General features: G+C 43.4%; 1 protein-coding gene across 9 annotated transcripts; it reads right to left on the bottom strand.

Annotated features, from left to right (window-relative positions):
• Positions 1–866: 866 nt before the first annotated feature.
• OAT (ornithine aminotransferase) lies at positions 867–20,708 on the bottom strand. Of its 9 annotated transcripts, none has more exons than XM_069567326.1 (13): positions 20,462–20,566; positions 17,895–18,018; positions 16,097–16,218; positions 15,198–15,283; positions 13,205–13,431; positions 10,000–10,224; positions 9,795–9,890; positions 7,066–7,193; positions 6,306–6,428; positions 5,538–5,666; positions 4,696–4,809; positions 3,513–3,657; positions 867–1,909 (listed from the first exon to the last, which is right to left on the bottom strand). In XM_069567326.1, exons 5-13 carry the CDS (start codon positions 13,401–13,403, stop codon positions 1,749–1,751), a joined length of 1,320 nt encoding a protein of 439 aa, XP_069423427.1. In that variant the 5' UTR covers positions 13,404–13,431; positions 15,198–15,283; positions 16,097–16,218; positions 17,895–18,018; positions 20,462–20,566; the 3' UTR covers positions 867–1,748. The 9 variants fall into 9 exon arrangements, with proteins under 9 accessions (XP_069423427.1, XP_069423428.1, XP_069423423.1 ...); XM_069567327.1 differs by lacking the exon at positions 20,462–20,566 and adding an exon at positions 18,153–18,353; XM_069567322.1 differs by lacking the exon at positions 16,097–16,218 and having other exon boundaries at positions 20,462–20,561.
• Positions 20,709–22,103: the final 1,395 nt, after the last annotated feature.

The raw sequence follows: 22,103 nt of genomic DNA on the forward strand, positions 1-22,103 counted from the left end.
TATGCCTTAGATTTTTACACAGTGACGTCTAATGTATTAAACAAAACTATTAAAATTACGTTCCACTTCTAAAAGACAAAAAAGTAAAGAACTGAAGATAACCAAAATGTTTTCTGCTACGGAATGCTAACATACCCATTTAAGATAAAATACTGTCATCATAGAGTGTGAACATAATATTCATGTTTTCTGATACAAAATTATAATATATCCACTCAAGATAACATACTATCGTCAGAGAGTGTGAAAATAAAAATTCACGTTTTGTGGCAAGACAAGACAAGTCGGAGCAGACTCTCTCTGCCCGTCTGGCCTCCTCTCGCCCCTCTACTGTACACTGTGTGTCTCAGTTTAGCCGCAGCCAAACCTGCCAGTTGGCGGAAATACCTGCTCAACCATAAAGAGCAACACTTTCCAGCACCAATAAGACAGCTCCTTGAAGACAACATTCCTTCCTTTTTTTTTTTTGGTCATGCCACTCGGCTTACTGGAACCCATGCCCCCTGTAGTGCAAGGGCAGAGTCTTAAGTCGCTGAACCACCAGAAGTCCCACATTCCTTCTTAATCTTGTAAGGGCCAAGATTACCCATGACCCGTAACTCAACCGATTGTGTAAGCTGTCCATAATGCGTTACCAAGTCTCCAAAAACATGCAAAACTGTGTTTTGACTGCTAATGGGAGGAACAGTTCTCGGGGCCTTCTGAGAGGCTGTTTCCGGGTTATAATTCTCAGTTTGGCTCAAATAAAATTTTCCATTTCTTTCTTAGATCAACTCAAAGACAACGAGATAAACTTAAAACTACCGACGTAAAAAAAGCATCCAAAATACCCTGCACAGGTAAAAAAATAAAGTTGTACAATACCATGCATAGCAAGGATACTTTAATAAAAATGGCAAGTACTAGTAAACACATGGGAAAGAGCGGTTATTTTGCAAGCAGATAAGGAGTACTGGAAGAAACTTTCTTTTTCTAATGTCTCTTTTTCTAGAGATTACCAAACAAACTGAAATGTTCTTAGAGAACACAAGAAACGAAGCAAATAAAAACATTCTCAGAGAGCTTAAAATGTGAGGTTAACTGATAACACAGCAGTAACCACGCACTGGTCCCTAACATAGACATTTCAGACATGAGATTTATTTTAAAGATGCACTGAAAACAAACACTTTTTACAAATTATATGGAACACTTAAAATATAATCTAGGAATACTGGACATTAATTCTTAATTCAAAGTAATGACGTTCACAGAATACGTCTTGGTGCCAGCCAATATGGAGTTGACTTGTGTCAGCTTAATCATTCACCTTGCTAAAATTCAATGATTATGATTCAACTTTATGAGGTTAAGCAAGTCTTCCAGGCAATACTAATATAACTTTCTCAAATACAAACATTTGTACCAGCAAGGAAATTATTAAAACGTATATAAATTATGCTGAGGGGCTTGATTAAAAGGCTGTCTATATAGAAAGGCACCTCAGCTTACAAAGAATACAAGCACAAAAACACTTAATCGAATAGAAGATGCCAGGACATTCTCTTAGTTAGGTTACATAGCAAACTGCATGTCTATAAAAGTCATTCTGTTATATATGAACTGAAAAACATATATATATATATTTCTTAAAAAAGCCTTTGACATGGAGGAGTGAAATATGCCTGCATTAAGCACAGAAACTCAGAGCTTTATGAACTGCATGTCTCCAGCTGGCTCCCAGGCGCCACTGAAAACTGTCGCCACCCTCAGAAAGACAGGATGGTCTTGTTAATGATCTCCACCGCCTCTAGAATCTCATCCTCCTTGATCACAAGCGGGGGCGCAAACCTGATGATGTCGCCATGGGTTGGCTTGGCCAGAAGTCCATTATCTCGTAGTCGCAGACACACCTTCCAAGCATCACAATCTAGTAAAGAAAAACCATCAAGGGTATGCTGATCAATGAGAAGGAGCTGCAGGGGTGGGGGCAGCCTGGCAAAAACAGAATTCCCAGTACCTACTCAAGAAAGGCAGCTCTGAGTTACAAGCTTGCTTTTGGCTCTTACTCTTAAAAATGAAGTTACTTTTCAGCAGTGGTTTGAATGGTATGATCAGATATGGTTTCTGCTGGGTTTTTGACCTAGCAAAAAAACATGCTAAGGCAGATGTAATTAATTATATGAGGAACCAATGCATAAAAGAAGTAAGGTATGATACAGATAACTAACAGCCACAGAATAAGCAACATTCAAACCCAGTGACCATTGCACGTGTCTAAACTGGATTTGCTTCCTAAGCTGGCAGAACTAGACTCTCAGGATCCTCAAAACCCTGACTGCAACAGAAACACCAAAGGGGCCACCATCAGTGCCTGAGCCCCGCTCTAGACCCATCAAATCAGAGTCTGTGCAGTGAGGCTGCTGCTGCTGCTAAGTCGCTTCAGTCGTGTCCGACTCTGTGCGACCCCATAGATGGCAGCCCACCAGGCTCCTCTGTCCCTGGGATTCTCCAGGCAAGAACACTGGAGTGGGTTGCCATTGCCTTCTCCAGTGCATGAAAGTGAAAAGTGAAAGTGAAGTCGCTCAGTCGTGTCTGACTCTTCACGACCCCATGGACTGCAGCCTACCAGGCTCCTCCACCCATGGGATTTTCCAGGCAAGAGTACTGGAGTGGGTTGCCATTGCCTTCTCCAGCAGTGAGGCTAGGCTTGAATTAATTTGTTAAAAAGCTCCCCAGGTGATTCTAAATTGCAGTCAAGGTTAAAACCATTGCTTTGAAAAGGAAGGGTTATGGCAAGAAAATCCAGCCAGGAACTCTATGGGTTACAAATGATGGGTTAAACACCAAATGCTCAGTTAAGTGGCAGCTGGGGTTATTTTTATTACCAACACCACCATTATCATTCCTATTATTACTGCTGCTCCTACTTATCTCTACTGATCTGCAAAACTGAGGGAGGAAAGGACAGCGGAGAGGAAACTGAAAAGTGCTCTGTGCTGTCTTCCTAACAGAAAACAAACTCAACTCTCCAAGCACTGTATAAATAACCTAGGGCGGAATAACAAATGACTTGAAGGAATACATAGGTGAAATGAGTCAAATGTGCCTTCTTGTAGGAAACAGCTATATTTCTAGGACCATTAACATAAATCATTTTATAAGAGTGCTGCAGGCGTATGTGCTACGTTGCCTCAGTCATGTGCTGACGCTTTGCAACACCACAGACTATAGCCCACCAGGCTCCTCTGTCCATGGAATTCTCCAGGCAAGATACTGGAGTGGGTTGCCACGCCCTCCTCCAGGCGATCTTCCCGACCCAGGGTCGAATCCTTGTCTCTTGTGTCTCCTGCACTGGCAGACAGGTTCTTTACCACTAGCGCTACTTGGAAAGCCCAAAAGGGTATTAGGCAGAGCCAACAACTTGGCAGATAGGAGGCCAGCCACCAGTTTCAAACAGAGGAAAAAATACCATATGCATTTTGAGCTTTTCCTATAAGAATAGTACCTTGTAAAATGTTTTGTCTCCATACCTTTGGTTTCTCTGATAACAATAGCATTCAGTAATCCTTTTCCTCTTACAGTTGTTACAACATCAGAAGGCAGCTTCATGAGTTCATTTCTCAAGATGATACCCATTTTCTCTGCATTTTCAGCAAGGTTTTCTTCTTCCAAAACCTATGTTTCAAGAGAAATTACACATATATTAAAGACTGTCTTTTTTAATGTTGCTCTTTGGAGGGGAATGTGAACTATAAGCAAAAGAAGAAGAGGATCAGATAAAGACCAGAGTAACTTAACTTTCACTTCTATTTTTCAAAGCCTATACCAGTTTAATTTCTCATCACGTAACAGACACTCACTCAGACAGAGCCTTGCTTTATTCAAAAACCCATCATTAATCTGATTCTGTGGCAAAATGAGGATTAAATGTGTTTAACGGAACTGATAGATTTTCTTCTTAGGCAAATAAATCAACGGGCTGAACACATTTTCTAACTGCAATAGAATTTCCTTTGGCTTCTTTTCCCTCCTAAAAAGTCCATCCTCGGAGATTACATAATAATTTTATGCCTTTTGTAGGCACTTGAGTAAGTCTGAAAGTGTTCAAATCCCCGCTTTAACGACAATAATAAGACACCACGTGGGCTAAGCCAGAGGTTCACAGGCCAGCCTGGCCACGGAGGGAGAGCTCTAGGTGGACAGGCCAGGACCTGCAGGCCCAAAGCCCCGGGAGACTGCAAACTTGGGAAGCCCACGCAGTCCTTCTCTGTACTTCATGTTCTGTAATACACTGCAATCTTGTAACATTTCTTACTACACCAATGAGCCTAGACTTAAAAGTCACTTCAGCACCACCTCCAGGATACTGGCTACCATATAGTTCAGTTCAGCTGCTCAGTCCCGTCTGACTCTTTGCGACCCCGTGGACTGCAGCATGCCTCCCTGTCCATCACCAGCTCTCGGAGTTCAGTCAAACTCATGTTCATTGAGTCGGTGGTGCCATCCAACCCTCTCATTCGCTGTCGTCCCCTTCTCCTCCCGCCTTCAATCTTTCCCAGCATCAGGGTCTTTTCCAGTGAGTCAGTTCTTCACATCAGGTGGCCCAAGTACTGAAGTTTCAGCTTCAACGTCAGTCCGTCCAATGAACATTCAGGACTGACCCCCCTTCGGAGGGCCTGGTTGGCTCTCCTGAGAGCGGCCATCAGGGTTTACCTCCAGCGCCGCGATGGCCACCCGGCAGCCCAGCGGATTGCCTCCATACGTAGAGCCATGTTCCCCTGGCTTAATGGTCAGCATTATCTCATCATCACACAACACTGCGGACACCTGGAAGACCAAAGGGAATTAAGCGCAGACCAGGTCTCTCCTCAGATGAACCACTCTTATTCTTACAGAAACAGATTTATGAAGCAGATATTAAATTTGACATGAAGCTTCAACCAACAAGAGCCACACGTCAGAATGAGGAACGCCCTAACGTTCCAAGCACGCTGGGCACATTCCAGTTGCAGAGTAATGTTCTGGAACTAAAAGAAAGCTATTTCCGCAATGATATAATTTAGAATTCTTTCCACTCTCAGGGTGAAATCCTTTAACTGTTTAGAAAACAATGCTCTGCATTACACATTCAGAGCCCTTTAATCCATACCAATTGCTGGCTCTGAACAGCAAACCCGAGAAAAGGATTAACAATTAAACGTTAATTTTTTCCAATCTCTGCATTAATCGGTCAATGGTTTTAAACAATTAGTATGTTTCTAAACTATGAGAAAAAAGCAGAGACGTCTACAGGAGTACTCTGGAGATAAAATGGTTCCATCCAAAATAAACGCAGTAGAGCAAACCCAAGGTACACTCAATTCTTCAGTTAAACTAAGTGGGGTTAACCATGGAACTCTGAAATGTTTTTATCATACATATTCCAGGTGACCTATGTCTATAAACCACACTAAGTAAAACCAAACCCTCAGAAAGGCACAGTCGGTAATATAAAAATATCTCAGGGATTCATGAGAATAGGGAAAATACAAAGAGTGGTTAAGCATTCAACTTACAGGGTATAAACCACCAGAAAGTGCCTTTCCTAGAAGGACAATATCAGGTCGGACATTTTCGTGGTCGATAGCCAGCCATCTCCCAGTTCTGGCTAAGCCTGTCTGTATTTCATCGGCAATAAACAGAACCTATTGGAAAACAACAAAATAACATAGATGAAAATAGCATATGAAAATAGTCAATTATTTCCACAGCGAAATACTTATCTTTATTTTACTCTTTCCTGCACAAATCTGTCATTCTGACATCCCCTCAGATTTGTGAAAACATTTTAATTACCCACATGACTTCAACAGTGCAGGCCACCCTGTCCCCACAGGCCCACTCTGCACTGTTCTACACAGTGGAAGCGCAGGTATGCAAAGTGAGGGTTTTGTGGAGGGTTTCTGAATAGAACTACTCTCTGGGAACAGATTTCTATGCTTATTTCACAACCATTTGTTAATATGTACTTCTTATTAATATTTACTAGTTTGGTGGAAGAGTGGTAGAGCTTAAATTCTGGAGCAAAGGGATACGACAAAGGCTTTGAGAAGAATCCAAGCACAGGCTGCTGGGGCAGAGAGGAAGGAGCTGGGCTGAGGGTCCACCAGGGCCCAGCCGGTAAAGTCAGCTTCTCTGCAGCCTGCTGCTGGAAAGTTCTATCAGCCCCAGAAAGTTCGGAGGCTCTTAGAATGAAGCCTCCTTCTAGTGGAAAGGTGATGCAATCTTTGAGCTTATCCTATCGGCCAAACCCTAAGTGAGGCAGGCAAGTGGGCAGCTTTGACCTGGTGCTGGGTGCAGAGCTCGCGGACGCCCACGAGGTAGCCTGGATCTGGAACAACAACGCCCGCTTCACCCTGGATTGGTTCCACCATGAATGCGGCAACGTTTGGGTCCTGAAGCGCACGCTAGGGAAACAGCATGAGTATGTTCTTAGTAACTTCCTTTCAAATCTATTTGGAAATCTTAAGTCACACAACACACGTTTTCCCGTAAGAGTAAGGGTGCAAATTAAGTTTTCACACTAACTTATATTCTGACTTCCAAGCACAACTTTTCTGACAATTACAATTAAAAAGCTCCAAATACCTCAGCTTTAAGCTACTCTATCCTGTATTTTCTAATATAATACTCAAATGTACTGCAAATAAAAGCTAGTGAAAATGGCCTTTTAAAACGCCATTAGATACATTAAAAGTGTATCTTTTTATTTTACAAGTCTTCCACTTCATAATTTTAAAAAGCTGGCTGAAAACTCACTAATTTTGTCTATTAAAGTAATTAATAGGTAATACTCAAGTTAATATTTATGTAGGAGACAAATCTAACGGTTAGTTGGCAGTTAGGATTAGGCCATGGAACCTGGTTTCCACATGTTAGAAACTAATTGATCATTACAGAGAACAGTGTGAATCTCGGCCTGGAACATAAGTTATGAGATGTATGACTCTCGGTACAATCAGATGTCTATTTTCAATTCATACATTGAACAAATACAGGTTCTATATACTATGAGCTAAAGGACCATGATACTAGGTGAAGTACCTCAAGGGCAGGCAGATCATTATATGGAATGATTTCAAAACCCGGCATAAATGGTCCAAAACCATCATAACTGGTTGGGTCAGTGGAACTGGAGATAGCAGACAATGTTCTACCCCAGAAGTTTCCAGCTAGAAAGAAGAAATAAACAGTCATTTTTTTCAAACAAACCCCCGAAGTTAATTTCACGATTCCCCAAAAATACTCCAGAAAGCTTTTTGTTTTCCTGGCCACAGTGCTCAATACTTGTGGGATCTTAGTTCCTGGACAGCTCTATTGAGTCTCCCAACTATAATACAAAGCATAGCCCCTGAGGAGAGACATTTGTCTTTTCTTTCAATAATCCCAAACCCTAAAAACCGAAGCATTCAATACGTGTTTTTCTAGAGACAATTTTTCTAGACACATTTATGATAGTGACATGAAAAAAACAACTATCCTTCATAGAGAATCTGTACTTCTCCTTTTAAAAATCCAATGGTACAGGCTAACTATTCTACAGAATGAATTTTACATTTCATTTGGATAAAACATCCTCAGGCAGTCTGAAAACTTTCAATTTGCCTTTGTAGTGTTATAAGCTATTATGCACTAGAAGACAGACATTGACCTTTATTCAGGAACAATTTTTACCCATTAATTTGTTTCATTAGTAATCTGAAGACTGATTAATAATGTCAGGCACTGCTCTAGGTGTTGGGGATAGAATGATGGCTGGCAAGCTCCCTGCCCCCAAGGAGCTTCTATGCTATTAGGGAAGACATACCAGGACAGAAACCAGTGAAGCAAATGTACAAGGTAACTTCAATGTGATTAAATTCAAGGAAGAAAAGAAACAAACTAGAGTAAGAGAGGCTTGGAGGTTCTCCCGCTTTTAAAAAAAATGTCTTCTCACCCCCCCTCTGCCAGCAGCAACTCAATTAACCCAGTGCTGAATTATGCTTTTGAACTGTGGTGTTGGAGAAGACTCTTGAGAGTCCCTTGGACTGCAAGGAGATGCAACCAGTCCATCCTAAAGGAGATCAGTCCTGGGTGCTCATCGGAAGGACTGATGCTGAAGCTGAAACTCCACCTAACGCAAAGAATTGACGCATTTGAAAAAACCCTGATGCTGGGAAAGACTGAGGGCAGGAGGAGAAGGGGACGACAAAGGATGAGATAGTTGGATGGCATCACCGACTCAATGGACACGAGTTTGAGTAACTCTGGGAGTTGATGATGGACAGAGAGGCCTGGCATGCTGCAGTCCATGGGGTTGCAAAGAGTCAGACATGACTAAGAGACTGAACTGAACTGAATTATTCCAAGTTGGCTTCATAGCATCCTTCAGTACAACCCCTGCAGAGCCTCTCTCAGCTATGAGTAATCCCTACTTGACTTGTCCACAAGCAACAGCATTATCGATTCTGCCCAGGCTTGTTTAAGACAAAGTGTGCCAATAGCCTACTTGCTCTCCGCCATCGGCCTCAGCAGGCTCACTCCCTGCAGCTTACCCTGTTGAATACGGGACTGCAGCTGGGGCACAGTCCTCCGTCTCTTCCTACTGATTTCTCTCAATGCCTGGGAGAAACATCTTTGCGCCCTGTGCTAACATGAGAGAGACTGGACACGGTCTGTAAGGAGGAAAGTCACCAGAAAGGCCATTTTTGTTTGCAAGAGACAGTTATGTTGCCTTACAACTAAAGGCATGAGACTCCAAAATGGCAGATTAGAGAGCTGGGCAGAGACGTTCTTCTTCAGAAACAGGAATTGGTCACCGTCCCCTCCCCAGACAGCAACTTTGGCTGGCCATCGGATGAACCCTAGATTCTACTGTATTATGGGGCTTATAATTTAGCTACGTGTGTTCACAAGGCAAAGTCTTTCATGATTTCAACCGTCACAAGAAAGAATCTCAACCGTGTGCAGCAACAAATTTCTCCATATATGTTTTGAAAAATTAAAATCAAAGTTTTAGAAAAGAAAAAGTCAGAACCTATCCCAAAGTCAGACCAAATCAATAATCTAAATTAACTGTTGGTCTCCCTGCTCAGTATATGAGTCACTCCTCTTAACCATCGCAGAAATATATCAGGGCAATGCCAGCCCTGCTCGTCCAACAGCTTTTAACAACATGGCACAATAATATCTCATAGTGTTTGAGAAACATTAAGGTTCAAACTTCGTATCATACCTAGGACGTGACCCTACATGAACATAACCCAACCTCAGCAACCTCACAAAACTGCTGCAACATTTTTGTATGATGCTTGCATCAGCAAAACTGTCTCATTAACCAGAAAACTGCTATGAAAAAATCAGATAAGCAGATGGGAAATAAATCACATGGTCACTCACTCTAGGGAGGGAGGGGTAGGGAGTTATAGGAGCATCCAAGAAATACTTGGAAATGAACCCAAGAAAAGGAAATCTCTCAATTCTTATGCAACATTCAATGTATCATGCATGGCTAAGTCACTTCAGTCACGTCTGACTCTGAGACGCTCTGGACTGTAGCCCACCAGGCTCCTGTGCCACTTCCTTCTCCGGTGGATCTTCCCAACCCAGGAAGGGAAACTGCGCCTCTTAGGCCTCTTGCATTAGCAGGCGGGTTCTTTACCACTAGTACCACCTGGGAAGCCTTGATATAACATATATGAGACAAATACATTTGCAATATCTCATCATAAGTTAAAATAGTAACTAACAATTTTATGTTCCAATCATAGCAGTTAACGCTGAATTTTACATACCTGCAAAAACAATCTTTGCTTTGTATTTCGGGATCCCCTTGACAGTATACCCCCATTTACGAGCAAGCTTGCAAGCAGTCTCTCCAGCCTCCACTCCTACCCAAGAGAACATTTTAAAATATCAGTTTTAAAAAATGTTTTAAATTACCAGAAAACAAGAAGATTTTCTTGGCTATTTTTACCAAAAAAAAAGAAAATGTTTTACCTGTATTCATAGGAAGAACTTTGTGGTAGTTGAAAAGTTTAGTAACATACTCTTCATATTCACCAAGCACGTTATTGTAGAAAGCCCTAGATGTTAAGGTCAACTTGTCCACTTGACTTTTCAAAGCATCCACAATCTTTGGATGACAATGCCCCTGGTTGACAGCACTGTAAGCACTCAGAAAGTCAAAATATTTTCTGCCTTCAACATCCCATACGTAAATGCCTAAAACGTAAGAAAAATAATTTTAGAAAAATCACTAAATTATATAACCTTCAAAGATTAAGACTGCTAGTCAGCCCTCTGAATACCTATGTATGGACCTCTAGTTAACAGAGAATTGTGGTTAAGGTATATTTTTACTCAAGCATAATAAACTTTGGTTTATATGGAATTATATTTTATCTGTCCAGAATCAAATTACACGTTTAATAAAAACAGCAATAACATGAAAAGATTTTATAAACTCTAGAGTAAAACCTTTATTCCTGGAAACCTGTTTATCATTTAAGGCTGGATTTTTTTTTTCTTCCTTTTTTTTCTTTGCCATGCCATGACGCTTGTGGCATTCTCAGTTCCCTGACCAGGGATTAAACCCAGGTCACGTCAGTGAAGCCCAAAATCCTAATCACTAGGCCACCAGAGAATTCCTAAAGTTAGAATTTAAAGGAAGAAGTTACACAAAACATAAAAATTACGATTAATTGACTGTAAAAACCAACAAAATGAAAACAAATACTTCCAAATCACTCATCTATTTAGGAAGGATCTACTATCCAGAACTCCTACAACTCAACAAGGTATACAAGCCAATTAAAAAACGGCAAATGGAACTGCCTGGCAGTCCCATGGTTAAGATTCCACACTTTCACTGCCAAGAGCTCCAGGTTCAATCCCTGGTGGAGGAACTAAGATCCCACAAGCTGCATAACACGGCCAAAAAAAAAAAAAAGAAGGCAAAGAACTTGAATGGACATTTCTCCAAACAAGATATTCAAATGACCAACAAGCATATGAAATGATGCTATCATTAGTCATTAGTGAAGTGAAGTCACTCAGTCGTGTCTGATTCTTTGTGACCCAACGGTCTGTAGCCCACCAGGCTCCTCAGTCCATGGGATTTTCCAGGCAAGAATACTGGAGTGGGTTGCCATTTCCTTCTCCAGGGGATCTTCCTGACCCAGGAACTGAACTCGGGTCTCCAGCATTGCAGACAGACGCTTTACCCTCTGAGCCACCAGGGAAGCCCTAATTGGCTTGTATACCTTGTTGAGTTAGTCATTAGAGAAAAATGCAAACCAAAACCACAATGGTAGCACTTACTACCACTGGGATGGCTATCACTTCTTAAAAAGGAAAATGAGAATTAGCAAGGATGTGGAGAAACTGAAACTCGTATACGTAACTAGTTGGAATGTAAAGTGGTGCAAGAGCTGTTGAAAACAGCTTGGGGGTTCCTCACCAGTTAACATGAAACATAAAATGCTGTATGACCCTGCAACCCGACGCCTAGAAGTGGAAGACAGATGTTCAAACAGAAATGTGTTATTTGAAATAGCCAAAAGGTGGAAATAACCCAAATGTCCATCAGCTGATGAATGGACACACACATGGTATCTCCATAAAATGGAGAACTTAATTCAAGCATAAATAGCGATACATACTAACTCACACTAAAACATGGGGCTAAGTGAAATAGGTCACATATTGTCTGTCCCCATTTACATGAAACATCTAGAATAGGCAAGTCTGTAGCAACGAAAAGCAGATGAGTAGCTGCCAGGCTCTAGGGGAGGAAGCAATGGGGAGTGACTGTTTAATGTGTGGGGCTTCCTCGGGGGATAATGAAAAATGTTCTAGAACGAGGTAATGGTGACAGCTGGACAACATTATAAATGTACTCAATGCCACTGAATTAAACACTGGTTAAAACAGTAATTTTATGCTACGTACATTTTATAACAATTTTTTTAAGCTGACCATAGATATTAAAATATATTAGGGGCTCACCTAATTTCTGCCATGTACTTAACATACTTAAAGGTGCTTTTGTCCTTTATCTCATCAAAAACCCTCTATGAGCACCATCCTTACACTACAGAGGTAAGAAGTAGACGCTTAGATTATAACTAGCCCAAGCTGGCATGCATGCAACCAGGACTTGAACCCAGTCAGATTCTAGAGTGCATGCTCTGCTACTGTAGATTTACAAATTGGTAAAATATAAACCTAGATTTTCATCTGTTCAGAAGGAGCTTTATTTATTACAGTACTGGTCCCAAATCAAAAAAACATATAGGCAAATGACTGTATTAGCTTCTGGCCCAGAGCTAAGTAATAAATTTCGGCTCGATTTGATGATGGCTGTTATTTCAAAATATGGATTAAATCACCATTTGGCAACAATCAGTAATCATTTATTCAGACAAGAATCATTAACGGATGCTAAAAGTGGGAGTAAACTTTTTTACACCTTACCAGTCATTCCCAAATGGAGGTTCATGCTAAAAATTTTTGGCCTGTACTCTGCAAAAATATCAAGGTCAAGAAGCCAAATACTGAGGAATTATTCTGGATTAGACTAGAAAACCAAAGGCAACCCATGGTCTGACGCTTTCTCCTGCTACACAGGACAAGCGAGACCTGAATCAGGCCTGTCGATTAGAGTGCAGTGCTGTGCCCACGCGAATTTCCTGAGTTTGAGAATTACACTTTGTCATGTAAGGCAGTCTTTGTGTTTCAGAAAAAGCACAAACATTTGGGGGTAAAGAAGCATGTCTGCAACTTCCTCTCAAACGGTTCAAGGAAAAAAAACGTGTGTGTTCTGGACAAAGATGATTATGCAAGTGCAATAAAAAAAAAAGGGACTTGGGAAATCTGGGTGAAGAGAAACAAGAGAAATTCTAGTGCTACTGTGGCAGCTTTTTACACCAAAATAAAAGTTAAAGGGAAAAAAAGTGACAACAATATTATAGTACTTTACTCGTGTATTATACATTTCCTCCTGGCAGGTCCATCATGACCTTGCATTCCCCGCAGCACCTAACACAGCAAGCACTGGAGACTCAAGAGATGTTGAATTAATCATGCCGGCAGTACAGAAATTAAATGCCTCTGGAAAAATGTACAGTGAGAAAATATAATAGCAAGTTTTACAAAAAGGTAAAGCAAATAATTGGGGGTGGTGGAAAGGGTGAAAACATACCCTTCCCTCTCTCCAGGGCTACAGGTAAAGGATGGTAGTTGTGGGCACCATATTTAGATTCCCGTTCAAAAATGTAATCAGAGGACGGAGGGCCTTGAACGGTTTTTTTAGTTGCAACAGATGTAGCAGAAGCCACTGAAGAATGAACTCCACGACCAAGGCCAGCAACAGTCTGCAAACGCGCTAGTTTGGAAAGCATGATGTCCTCAAGTGGGAATATCACCGACCTGTCCAAAGAAAACAGAAGGCATAAAGAGTAAGACACTTCGCAGGGTGGGTGGATGTCTACTCATCAACTATATACTTGGAGCGCTCGCCAAAGAATCAGCAAAATAAGAGAGAACAGAGGTCTTAACTGCAAATGGAAAGCAACATTTTAAAATTGTATAAAAAATTTTTAATTGAAAAAATAAAATGAAAAAACAAAAAAAAGAGAGAACACCTGACTCCTGCCTTTGGGGAACTTGAAGAGCAACAGGGCAAATGAGTGGATACACAAGTAAATAAACTCCAAAGGACGCACACAATCACAAAGTGCTCGAGGCTAGAAGTCCAAGAGAACAGGGAAGAGCGATGCAAAGTAGATGCTTTTACTTTTCCCCAAACACCCTTCTGTACCACCTGACAAGCTCGAGGCAGTCAGGCAAGGCTGAACAGCACAGGCTCAGAAAGAGCTGAGCCACCATTTGAAAGGTATTTATGCGGGGGTGTGAGACCAAAGGCAGAAACCAAATCAGAGATGCTGGCTGCCCTGCGGGGGGGGGAGGGGGGGGCGGGGAGGGCGGGAAGGCTAGAGATCATGGGGGCAGGGACAGAGGCACCGAGAACGACTTTGCATACCAGCTTGGTCCTCCTGCAAGGAGTGAGGAAATTAGGGAAGAATCTGGTTTCCACAAAGGGAGCAGAGACCATCCTAAAGGAAAAGTAATAGCGGTAGGGTGGAAAAGTGATTCCTTAGGGGAAGGGAAGGGCTTTCTAAGTTTAATGCAGGAAAGACAGAAAGTACAAAAGGTAAAATCTGAGGCACTTCCCAGGTGGTACAGTGGTTAAAAACACTCCAGTGGTTAAAACCAATACAGGGATTCAGGGGGCACGGGTCTGATCCCTGCTTCAGGAACTAAGATTCCACACGCTTCATGGTGACCAAAAAAAGAAGTAAAATCTATTATTTAGCCACAATTATCCAAAACATCTCTGGGTTAAAATAATCACAAACGAAGATGGGGGAAAAAGTTTTGCAATTTCTAACAAATAGCCTTTGCAGAGCTTTTACATTAAGAGGAACAGACCAAAAACACAATAAAACAATGTATGAGAGGAAAGGTTAGAGCTCCCAAAAGAAACCGTCTACTCTGCTAAGATGATTGCTTCTGTGAAATTAATGCCCCTCCAAAAAAGCTTCACCACAAAAGCAACTGTTTGAAGGAGAAAAAAGCAACAAGGAGCTAAAGCGCCTCAAACTACAAGCTGAGAAGTTGAGTAATAAATCCTAAATATCATGAGCAAATTGACATTTACTGACCATCTATTTATATATTCCAATGTCATCGCTGCTCTCACCCCACCAGTGCTGCAGCTGGCTTTGTAGCCAACTGTATCGTTAACAGTCATGACAAGCCGCAACGTACAGACTGAGCCGTAGAAGTAACTAAGAATAATAACAAGGAAACTGGGGACAATCCAGAGCAATCATGGCAGGGAAGGGGGGCATGCTTTTTAAAGATACATTTCAAGATTAATGCAAAGTTGCCAATGCCAGGCATACTTAATATGCCTATGCTTTTTAAAAATGACCAGTTACGTCATGTTTCAAGAGAAATCTATTAATGACAAGTCAGGCCATGCAAATCTCCAGCATTCAGTTGGAGCTGCCCAATTAGCAAAGGCTAATACTTGGAACTTGGCTTGCTTTGCTTTCAACTTGGCACTAGCTGTTAAATCTGGTATGTTCAGGAATGTGCTAAAATCCAGCACTTTGTGTGCCAAGACTCACCAACTAGCCTGTCCTCCCACAGCTGAGATTACAACAAGGATTTTTAACCCGAGATCCAGGGACGTCTTCAGAAGGTCCAATGACTCCTGAAATAAAATGCAGAATTATAAGCATAAGTGCATCTCTCTCTTTTTTTTTTTGAAGGAAAAGATCCCTAATTTCTAGCAGATCTTATTTCAAAGAAATATGTGTTAACAATAATTAAAAAAAATTATATAAGAATCATTCGTGGGAGATAGCCATTAGCAAAAACAGCAAAAATTCTAGTTATACTAGACAGAAATTCCCCAAAATGCTAAGTCTAAAACACTGATTTTCAACTCTATTGCTTGAGTAGAGACTCAGAATTAGTGCTGTTTGACCAACTAAAAAGTCAAAACGAGGTACTTTCCTAGTGGTCAGGTGGTAAGACCGTGCTCCCAATGCTGAAGGCCTGGGTTTGATCCCTGGTCATGTAGCCATAGACTACAACTAACAGCCAGATAAATAAAGAATTTTTTTTTTTTTTTAAGAACAACACGTTAACTTTTGTCTTGATCAAAATAACAAAAAAACACAGTGCTACTTAGATACACTTTTAACTGAAACACTTTCTGAAAAGAACTGTAACTAGAATAAAAGCCTTAGAAGTGTTTGTGCTCTCAGACCACTAATTTCACTCTCAAGATCAGATCCTAAAGCAACACTCAGGGATGTGGTGAAACATTCATTAATAAGAGACATTCAACGATATGAGAACAGTTCAACATAATCACATAATAGCATATTGCTATTTAAAATAATTAGTTTTCAATGACATGGAGATGTTTTATGATATGTTTAAGCGAAAAAATAATACAATCATATATACGGTGTTCAACTCTACAAAAAATATACCCAAGGAAGTTCACTATGGTTACCTTTCCACTGTTCTGTATTTTCCATGCTTCCTAATGATCAAGAACTACATTCATAAGGACTTCCCTGGTGGTCCAGTGGCTAAGACTCTGTCCTCCCAATGCAGGGGGCACGGGTTCGATCCCTGGTCAGGGAACAAAGATTACTGCATGCTGCACGGGTAGGGCCCCCCAAAAAGAGGCAGAAGGCCCTCCCCTCCCCCCCAAAAAAAGAGGTGCTTGCTAAGTCACTTCAGTTATGTCCAACTCTTTGCCATCCCATGGACTGTAGCCCCACCAGGCTTCTCTGGCCATGGGATTCTCCAGGCAAGAATACCGAAGTGCGTTGCCGTGCCCTCCTCCTGGGGATCTTCCCAACCCAGGGATTGAACTCACATCTCCTGCATTATCCAGGCAGGTTCTTTACCACTAGAACCACCTGAGAAGCCAGGTGTGTGTGTCTGTGTATCGGGGCCAGGGTGGGGGGGCAGGGGTATTAAAAAAAATACTAAACAGGAATTCCTCTCTAAACAGGAATATTGTAAGAAAGGAATCTTTGAAATTATCTAAACTGAACATTTTCCTTTTATACAAGTCATTTGTTCAGCTCGTTCACAAAAGAAATGGGACAAAATATCCATTTACATGCCAAGTTCATAACTACAACTTACTAACAGTAACATCCAAAACATTACTAATACTCATGCTTAAGGTTTTTAAAGATGAACTCTGAATATTTAATTCAACTGGTAAAAGCCCCGCTGTTCAATGCATCACATGTACTAGGATCCTCTAAGCACATTTCTATTAAAAAGCCTTCTGTGTTCAAGTTACTGTGCTTGGCACAACGTAAGAAATATTAGAGGAGAATTAAGATGGGCTTAAAAATAGCCAGCATCAACAATTTCCTCTTCCAAAAAGGCTTGGAAAACCAGAAGAGTGGACCATAAGGTCCTCAGAGTTGAAAATCAGGACTTAAATTCTAGCTTGGGCTCTTAAGAGTAACTTTATTTGGATGATTTTGTCCATTTTTTTAGCTTCAATGTCCCCACTTGCAAAATGAAGTTGAAGCCACTCAAGGCCATTACTGAGGATTACATGAGATAACATTAAAGCACCGAACTTAGCACAAAATGACCAATTATTAATAGTTCCTTCTTGCTTTAAATTAACAAGGAAATTAGTTAATCTCTGCAACATTAAAAAAAAAAGAGTCAACTGTGCCAGGGTTTCTTTTTTAAAACTGGAGCTCTTTTCTTCTAAAAGTTTGTTTCTATTGATAAAAAATAAGGAACACAAGAAAATTACCTGAAATTCCATACTTCTGTGATAATCACTAACATTTTTATCTTGTTTCTATGAATAAATACTATACATCTTAGCTCCCTTTCACACTTCCCTACTGAATTTACCACATCAGACCTTCTATGATGCCTAGGACCTCTGCACAGATTTTTGTCACAGTTGTTCTAACACCTCAAGACACTTGTTTTCATGCCTGTCCACCTAAAAAAGACAGTACTCCTTTCATGCCTGTACTCCTTAAAAAGACAGTAACTATGTCTTAAAATTCACTCTGCATTCCCAGAACCTAGCCTAGGTTCGGGCATTCCTTATCTGTCAAACGAATGAGGTCATTCCTAAACAGACTTAAGACTTAAGAGGGAATCAAGACAGACAAATAGCAATGCCCTCCAGGCAGACAGTTAAATCACCAACTCCTAAAGGATGGCAGTCCACTCCAGTATTCTTGCCTGGAGAATCCCATGGACAGTAAAGTCCACAGGGTCGCAAAGAATCAGACATGACTAAGCGACTTCACCTTCACCAAAAGATGGAGCAGAGTCTAAGAGGAGGCTAGTATGACATCATCAAGAAAAATCTTTTCATCAAGAGTTCCCTTCATTAGATCAGCTCACTCCAGGCTGTGCATTTAACCTAGGCTCCTGGAGAAGAGAACAAAGAGTTATTGACAACAAAAACTTTAATACTGAATATTTTCAGTAAAACACATAATTAACAAGGTCCTTCAAGCTATTATTAGACCAATCCAATCCATCCTATCTACATTAGAACATACCTAAAATAGAATTCCATAAAAGGCTGCATTCTGAAGAGTTCTAGGAAAACGAAATGGCAACCCACTCTAGCATTCTTGCCTGGAGAATCCCAGGGACGGGGGAGCCTGGTGGGCTGCCGTCTATGGGTTAGAACAGAGTCAGACACGACTGAAGCGACTTAGCAGCAGCAGCAGCATGAAGTACTATCTTTAAAGATCATTCTAAAAGAAAAACCAGCATGAATTCATCAGAAAGCCGATTAAAATATTCCACTGGGGGAAGAGTTTGGTTTTACTACTTTTGTCAAATATTTACTTTTCTTTAGGCAACCATTCACAAATACAGTCCTTTTTGGAAAGTTCAGCCAACAAAAGTTTAGGGGTTTGTTGGGTTTTTGTTTTTTTGTTTTTTTTACGTAATCTGGCTCAGAGTCAACTCAAGTGCGTCACTGGCAAACACCTTAAGCTGTTACTACTGAAAATGTACTGGCTCAGTTAGGTCACACCCTCCACACACCTCCAAAATCCACTCACCACTATCTTTATTATTTTTATTTTTAGCACTCACACTATTTTATTTTTTTAATTTTTATTTTTATTTTGCTTTACAATACTGTATTGGTTTTGCCATACATTGACATGAATCAGCCACGGGTGTACATGAGTTCCCAATCCTGAACCCCCGTCCCACCTTCCACCCCATATCATCTCTCTGGATCATCCCCGTGCACCATCCCCATGCATCCTGTATCCTGTATCGAACATAGACTGGTGATTTGTTTCTTACATGATAGTATACATGTTTCAATGCCATTCTCCCAAATCATCCCACCCTCTCCCTCCCCCAACAACACTATCTTTAAATGTGGATTTCACCCATCCCCGGGAACTCAGTAAAGGGCGTAAACTATGCCCACAAGTTACTGTAATAAAAGCAGAGTATGGGTGGAAATAAAAATACAGCCTCTTTGAGGGAAAAAAAAAAAAGTCTTTTTCAGAAGTTTTACCATTCCAAGTTATACTGGGTCTTTTGGGAAGCAGATGGAAAACTAATCTTGAGCACCATGAAAAACTGCCAACCCAAAACAGTAAGCTTTACTATTTAAACCTCACTAAAAGATTTTACTTTCCCACCAGGCTGTTACAGTCAGGAACTAGATTTTCTTAAGACAGAACCAGGATATTCTAATGAAAGAAGCCCATTGTTTCCAGAGGATTAAGATGAAGAGCGCGTATTACATACCTAAAGAACAGTTCCAGGTTCCAATGGAGAGAACTAGTTTCCCTATAGAAACTCTTAAAACTCCGAAGAAGAGACTGAGAAGGAAGTAATTTCTTAAAGCCACTTCATTCCAAAGTCACTTCTCCTTCCCCCCCTTAATTTATCACCTTTTCAGAGGTGAAAACTGAACCTCAAGAAGGTAAGAGATACGGTAACAAAGGGAGGAGACTAGGTCACTGAGTACAGGTGTCCCACTCAATTCAACCAGAATGTATTAAATGCTCAGCACCGTCGGCGAAGAAACCCGAACGATGACGTCTTCGTGCTCAAAGTCCGGTGGACCCCAACCCCTTGACATCACGTAGTTAACCTGAACGCTACGGTAAGGCTCTACCTGCCTGATGACTTACTTGAACAAAGGCTGGAGGAGAAAAGGAGATAGGTTATGGGAGGGGAGGAGATGGGCAGGTAGTACAGGGGCCCCCAGAGCTGCCCGGGTGGGCTCCGATCCCTTCTCAACAAGAGTCGGCGCGTCCCACTCTTGTAGGCAAAACTCCGTGGGTTTACCGAGCAGTCCCGCGTATCCAGAATGCGACCCGCCCCGCGCGCCGGCGCCCTAAAAGGCCTCCTCCAGGAAACCCCCAAGGCGCCCGAGAGGCTCCAGGCCGAGGCGCAGGGACCCTGGGGCGCCGGCGCGGGCTGGGGGGGACTGCAGGCCGGGGAGGGCGGGGCGGAGCGCCGGCACGCCCTGCTCCGCCCGCTCTGGCAGGCGGAGGTGCCACATCCACAGCCTCCCTCTCTGTCCTCCTGCCTCTGGGCCGGGATGCGCCGCGCCCTGCCCGCCCGGATTGCGCGCGGGCCGGCGGCTCTCCGGGCCACCCCCCTCCCCGCGCCCCAGATGCCCGGGGAGTCCGGGGCCCGCTGCGCAAAGCCTCTGCGCAGGCGGAGCCTGCCCTCCGGGTGGAGGCCCAGCGCGCCCCCTCCGCGAGCTCCCCGCAACCTGGGACCCGAGCCGCTCACGCCCGCCTCGCCCCGCCCCGGCCCGGCCCCGGGCGCCCGACCCCTTCCCAAGCTCCGGCCCGGGCCCCGCGGCCCCCCGCACGGATACCTGGCGGCACCTCCAAGGCCAGCACGGGGACACGCGGCGTCCAAGGATCAGCTGCGGCGACGGCGACGCGTCACAGAGCTTAAGATGCGCCTGCTGCCCCGCCCCCCGCAGACGCCCTTGCCGCCCATTGGCCGGCGGCGAAGGACTGGCCACCAATCGCCGTGGGCCCGCCCCCAGCCCCGGCGCGGCGCATCCTGTACTCGGACAGGGCGCGGGTTCCAGCCGTTCTCCTGCGCCTTCCGCGCCCCGCAATTCCGGGCAGCGGGCATGGTCGCTACCTGAGTTCAGGCGCCTGCCTGGATCCGTGCCTTTTCATCGATTGCCCTCACCGCCCTCCCTTTGCTGGCGAGAAAACAAGATCTGAAGGGGTGAAACGCGGGACTGGACCTCCAGACCTGCGTTCTTCCCCGGCTTGCGCTTCCAGGCCTTTGCCTCGCGGAGCCTTCCGTGTGTGGAGGCCGCCCGCCTGTACTGGCCCCGGACAGGAGTTGCGGCCGCCGTGCCCTTGAACTCTGGTGTGCTGCAGCGCTTAAGTCTCCACTGCAGCGGAAAGCCCACTGCCCCCTCCTCGTGGCTGCTGGTAGATATTGAAATTAGGGCAAAACGCTCTGTAAATTTGTCTGCGACGCCCTGCACAATCCGTTAGAAAACCCAGAAGTGGGAATGCACAGGCCAGGGTAATAGCTGCTGCTGCTGCTGCTGCTGCTGCTGTTGCTGCTGCTGCTGCTGCTGCTGCTGCTGCTAAGTCGCTTCAGTTGTGTCCGACTCTGTGCGACCCAAGGGACGGCAGCCCACCAGGCTCCTCTGTCCCTGGGATTCTCCAGGCAAGAACACTGAATTGGGTTGCCATTTCCTTCTCCAAAGCATGAAAGTGAAAAGTGAAAGTGAAGTCGCTCAGTCGTGTACGACTCTTAGCGACCCCGTGGACTGCAGCTTCCCAGGCGCCTCCGTCCATGGCATTTTCCAGGCAAGAGTACTGGAGTGGGGTGCCATTGCTTTCTCCACAGGGTAATACGCTCGGGGGTAAAAGAATATGCCTGCCAATGCGGGAGATGCGAGAATGCAGGTCCCATCCCCGGATGGGGAAGATCCCTAGAGAAGAAAATGGCAACCCACTCCAGTATTCTTGCCTGGGAAATCCCACGGACAGAGGAGGGTGGTGGGCTATAGTCCACGGGGTCCCAAAAAGTCTGATATGAGCACGCAGGCCACCTCATGTTAGAACCGGAAGAGGCCATGCCATGGTATAGTCTACACCATTTTTGTTACATATTGGGAAACAGAGCTGGGAGTGAAAAAGCAGCTTACCCAGGGTTATCCCACACTTGGGCAGACCTCTTCCACGTGCCAGCCACCCCTCTCTGAGGGCGGTTGCAGAGAGCCCCCAGAAATCGGACTGCACCTCAGCCTGGGTTCCCTTAGACTGCCCTAATCAGGCAGGGTCCCATCTGGAAACGAGTTGCACACTCCAAAATGGAAAATTGAGGTGTATTTGTTAAAGGAATCTTTTTAAGTGTAAACGCATATACCACAAGGGGCAGAGGAGTAACCTGGGGCTAGTGTACCAGGAAGGGCCATGGTCAACCTTAGGCCTAAAGGGACTGTTTCCAGGATCCATAGACTAAAAGAAAGGGAAGGCCAC

This window comes from Ovis canadensis, chromosome 22 (genome assembly GCF_042477335.2).
Source record: "Ovis canadensis isolate MfBH-ARS-UI-01 breed Bighorn chromosome 22, ARS-UI_OviCan_v2, whole genome shotgun sequence".
Lineage (NCBI taxonomy): Eukaryota > Metazoa > Chordata > Mammalia > Artiodactyla > Bovidae > Ovis > Ovis canadensis.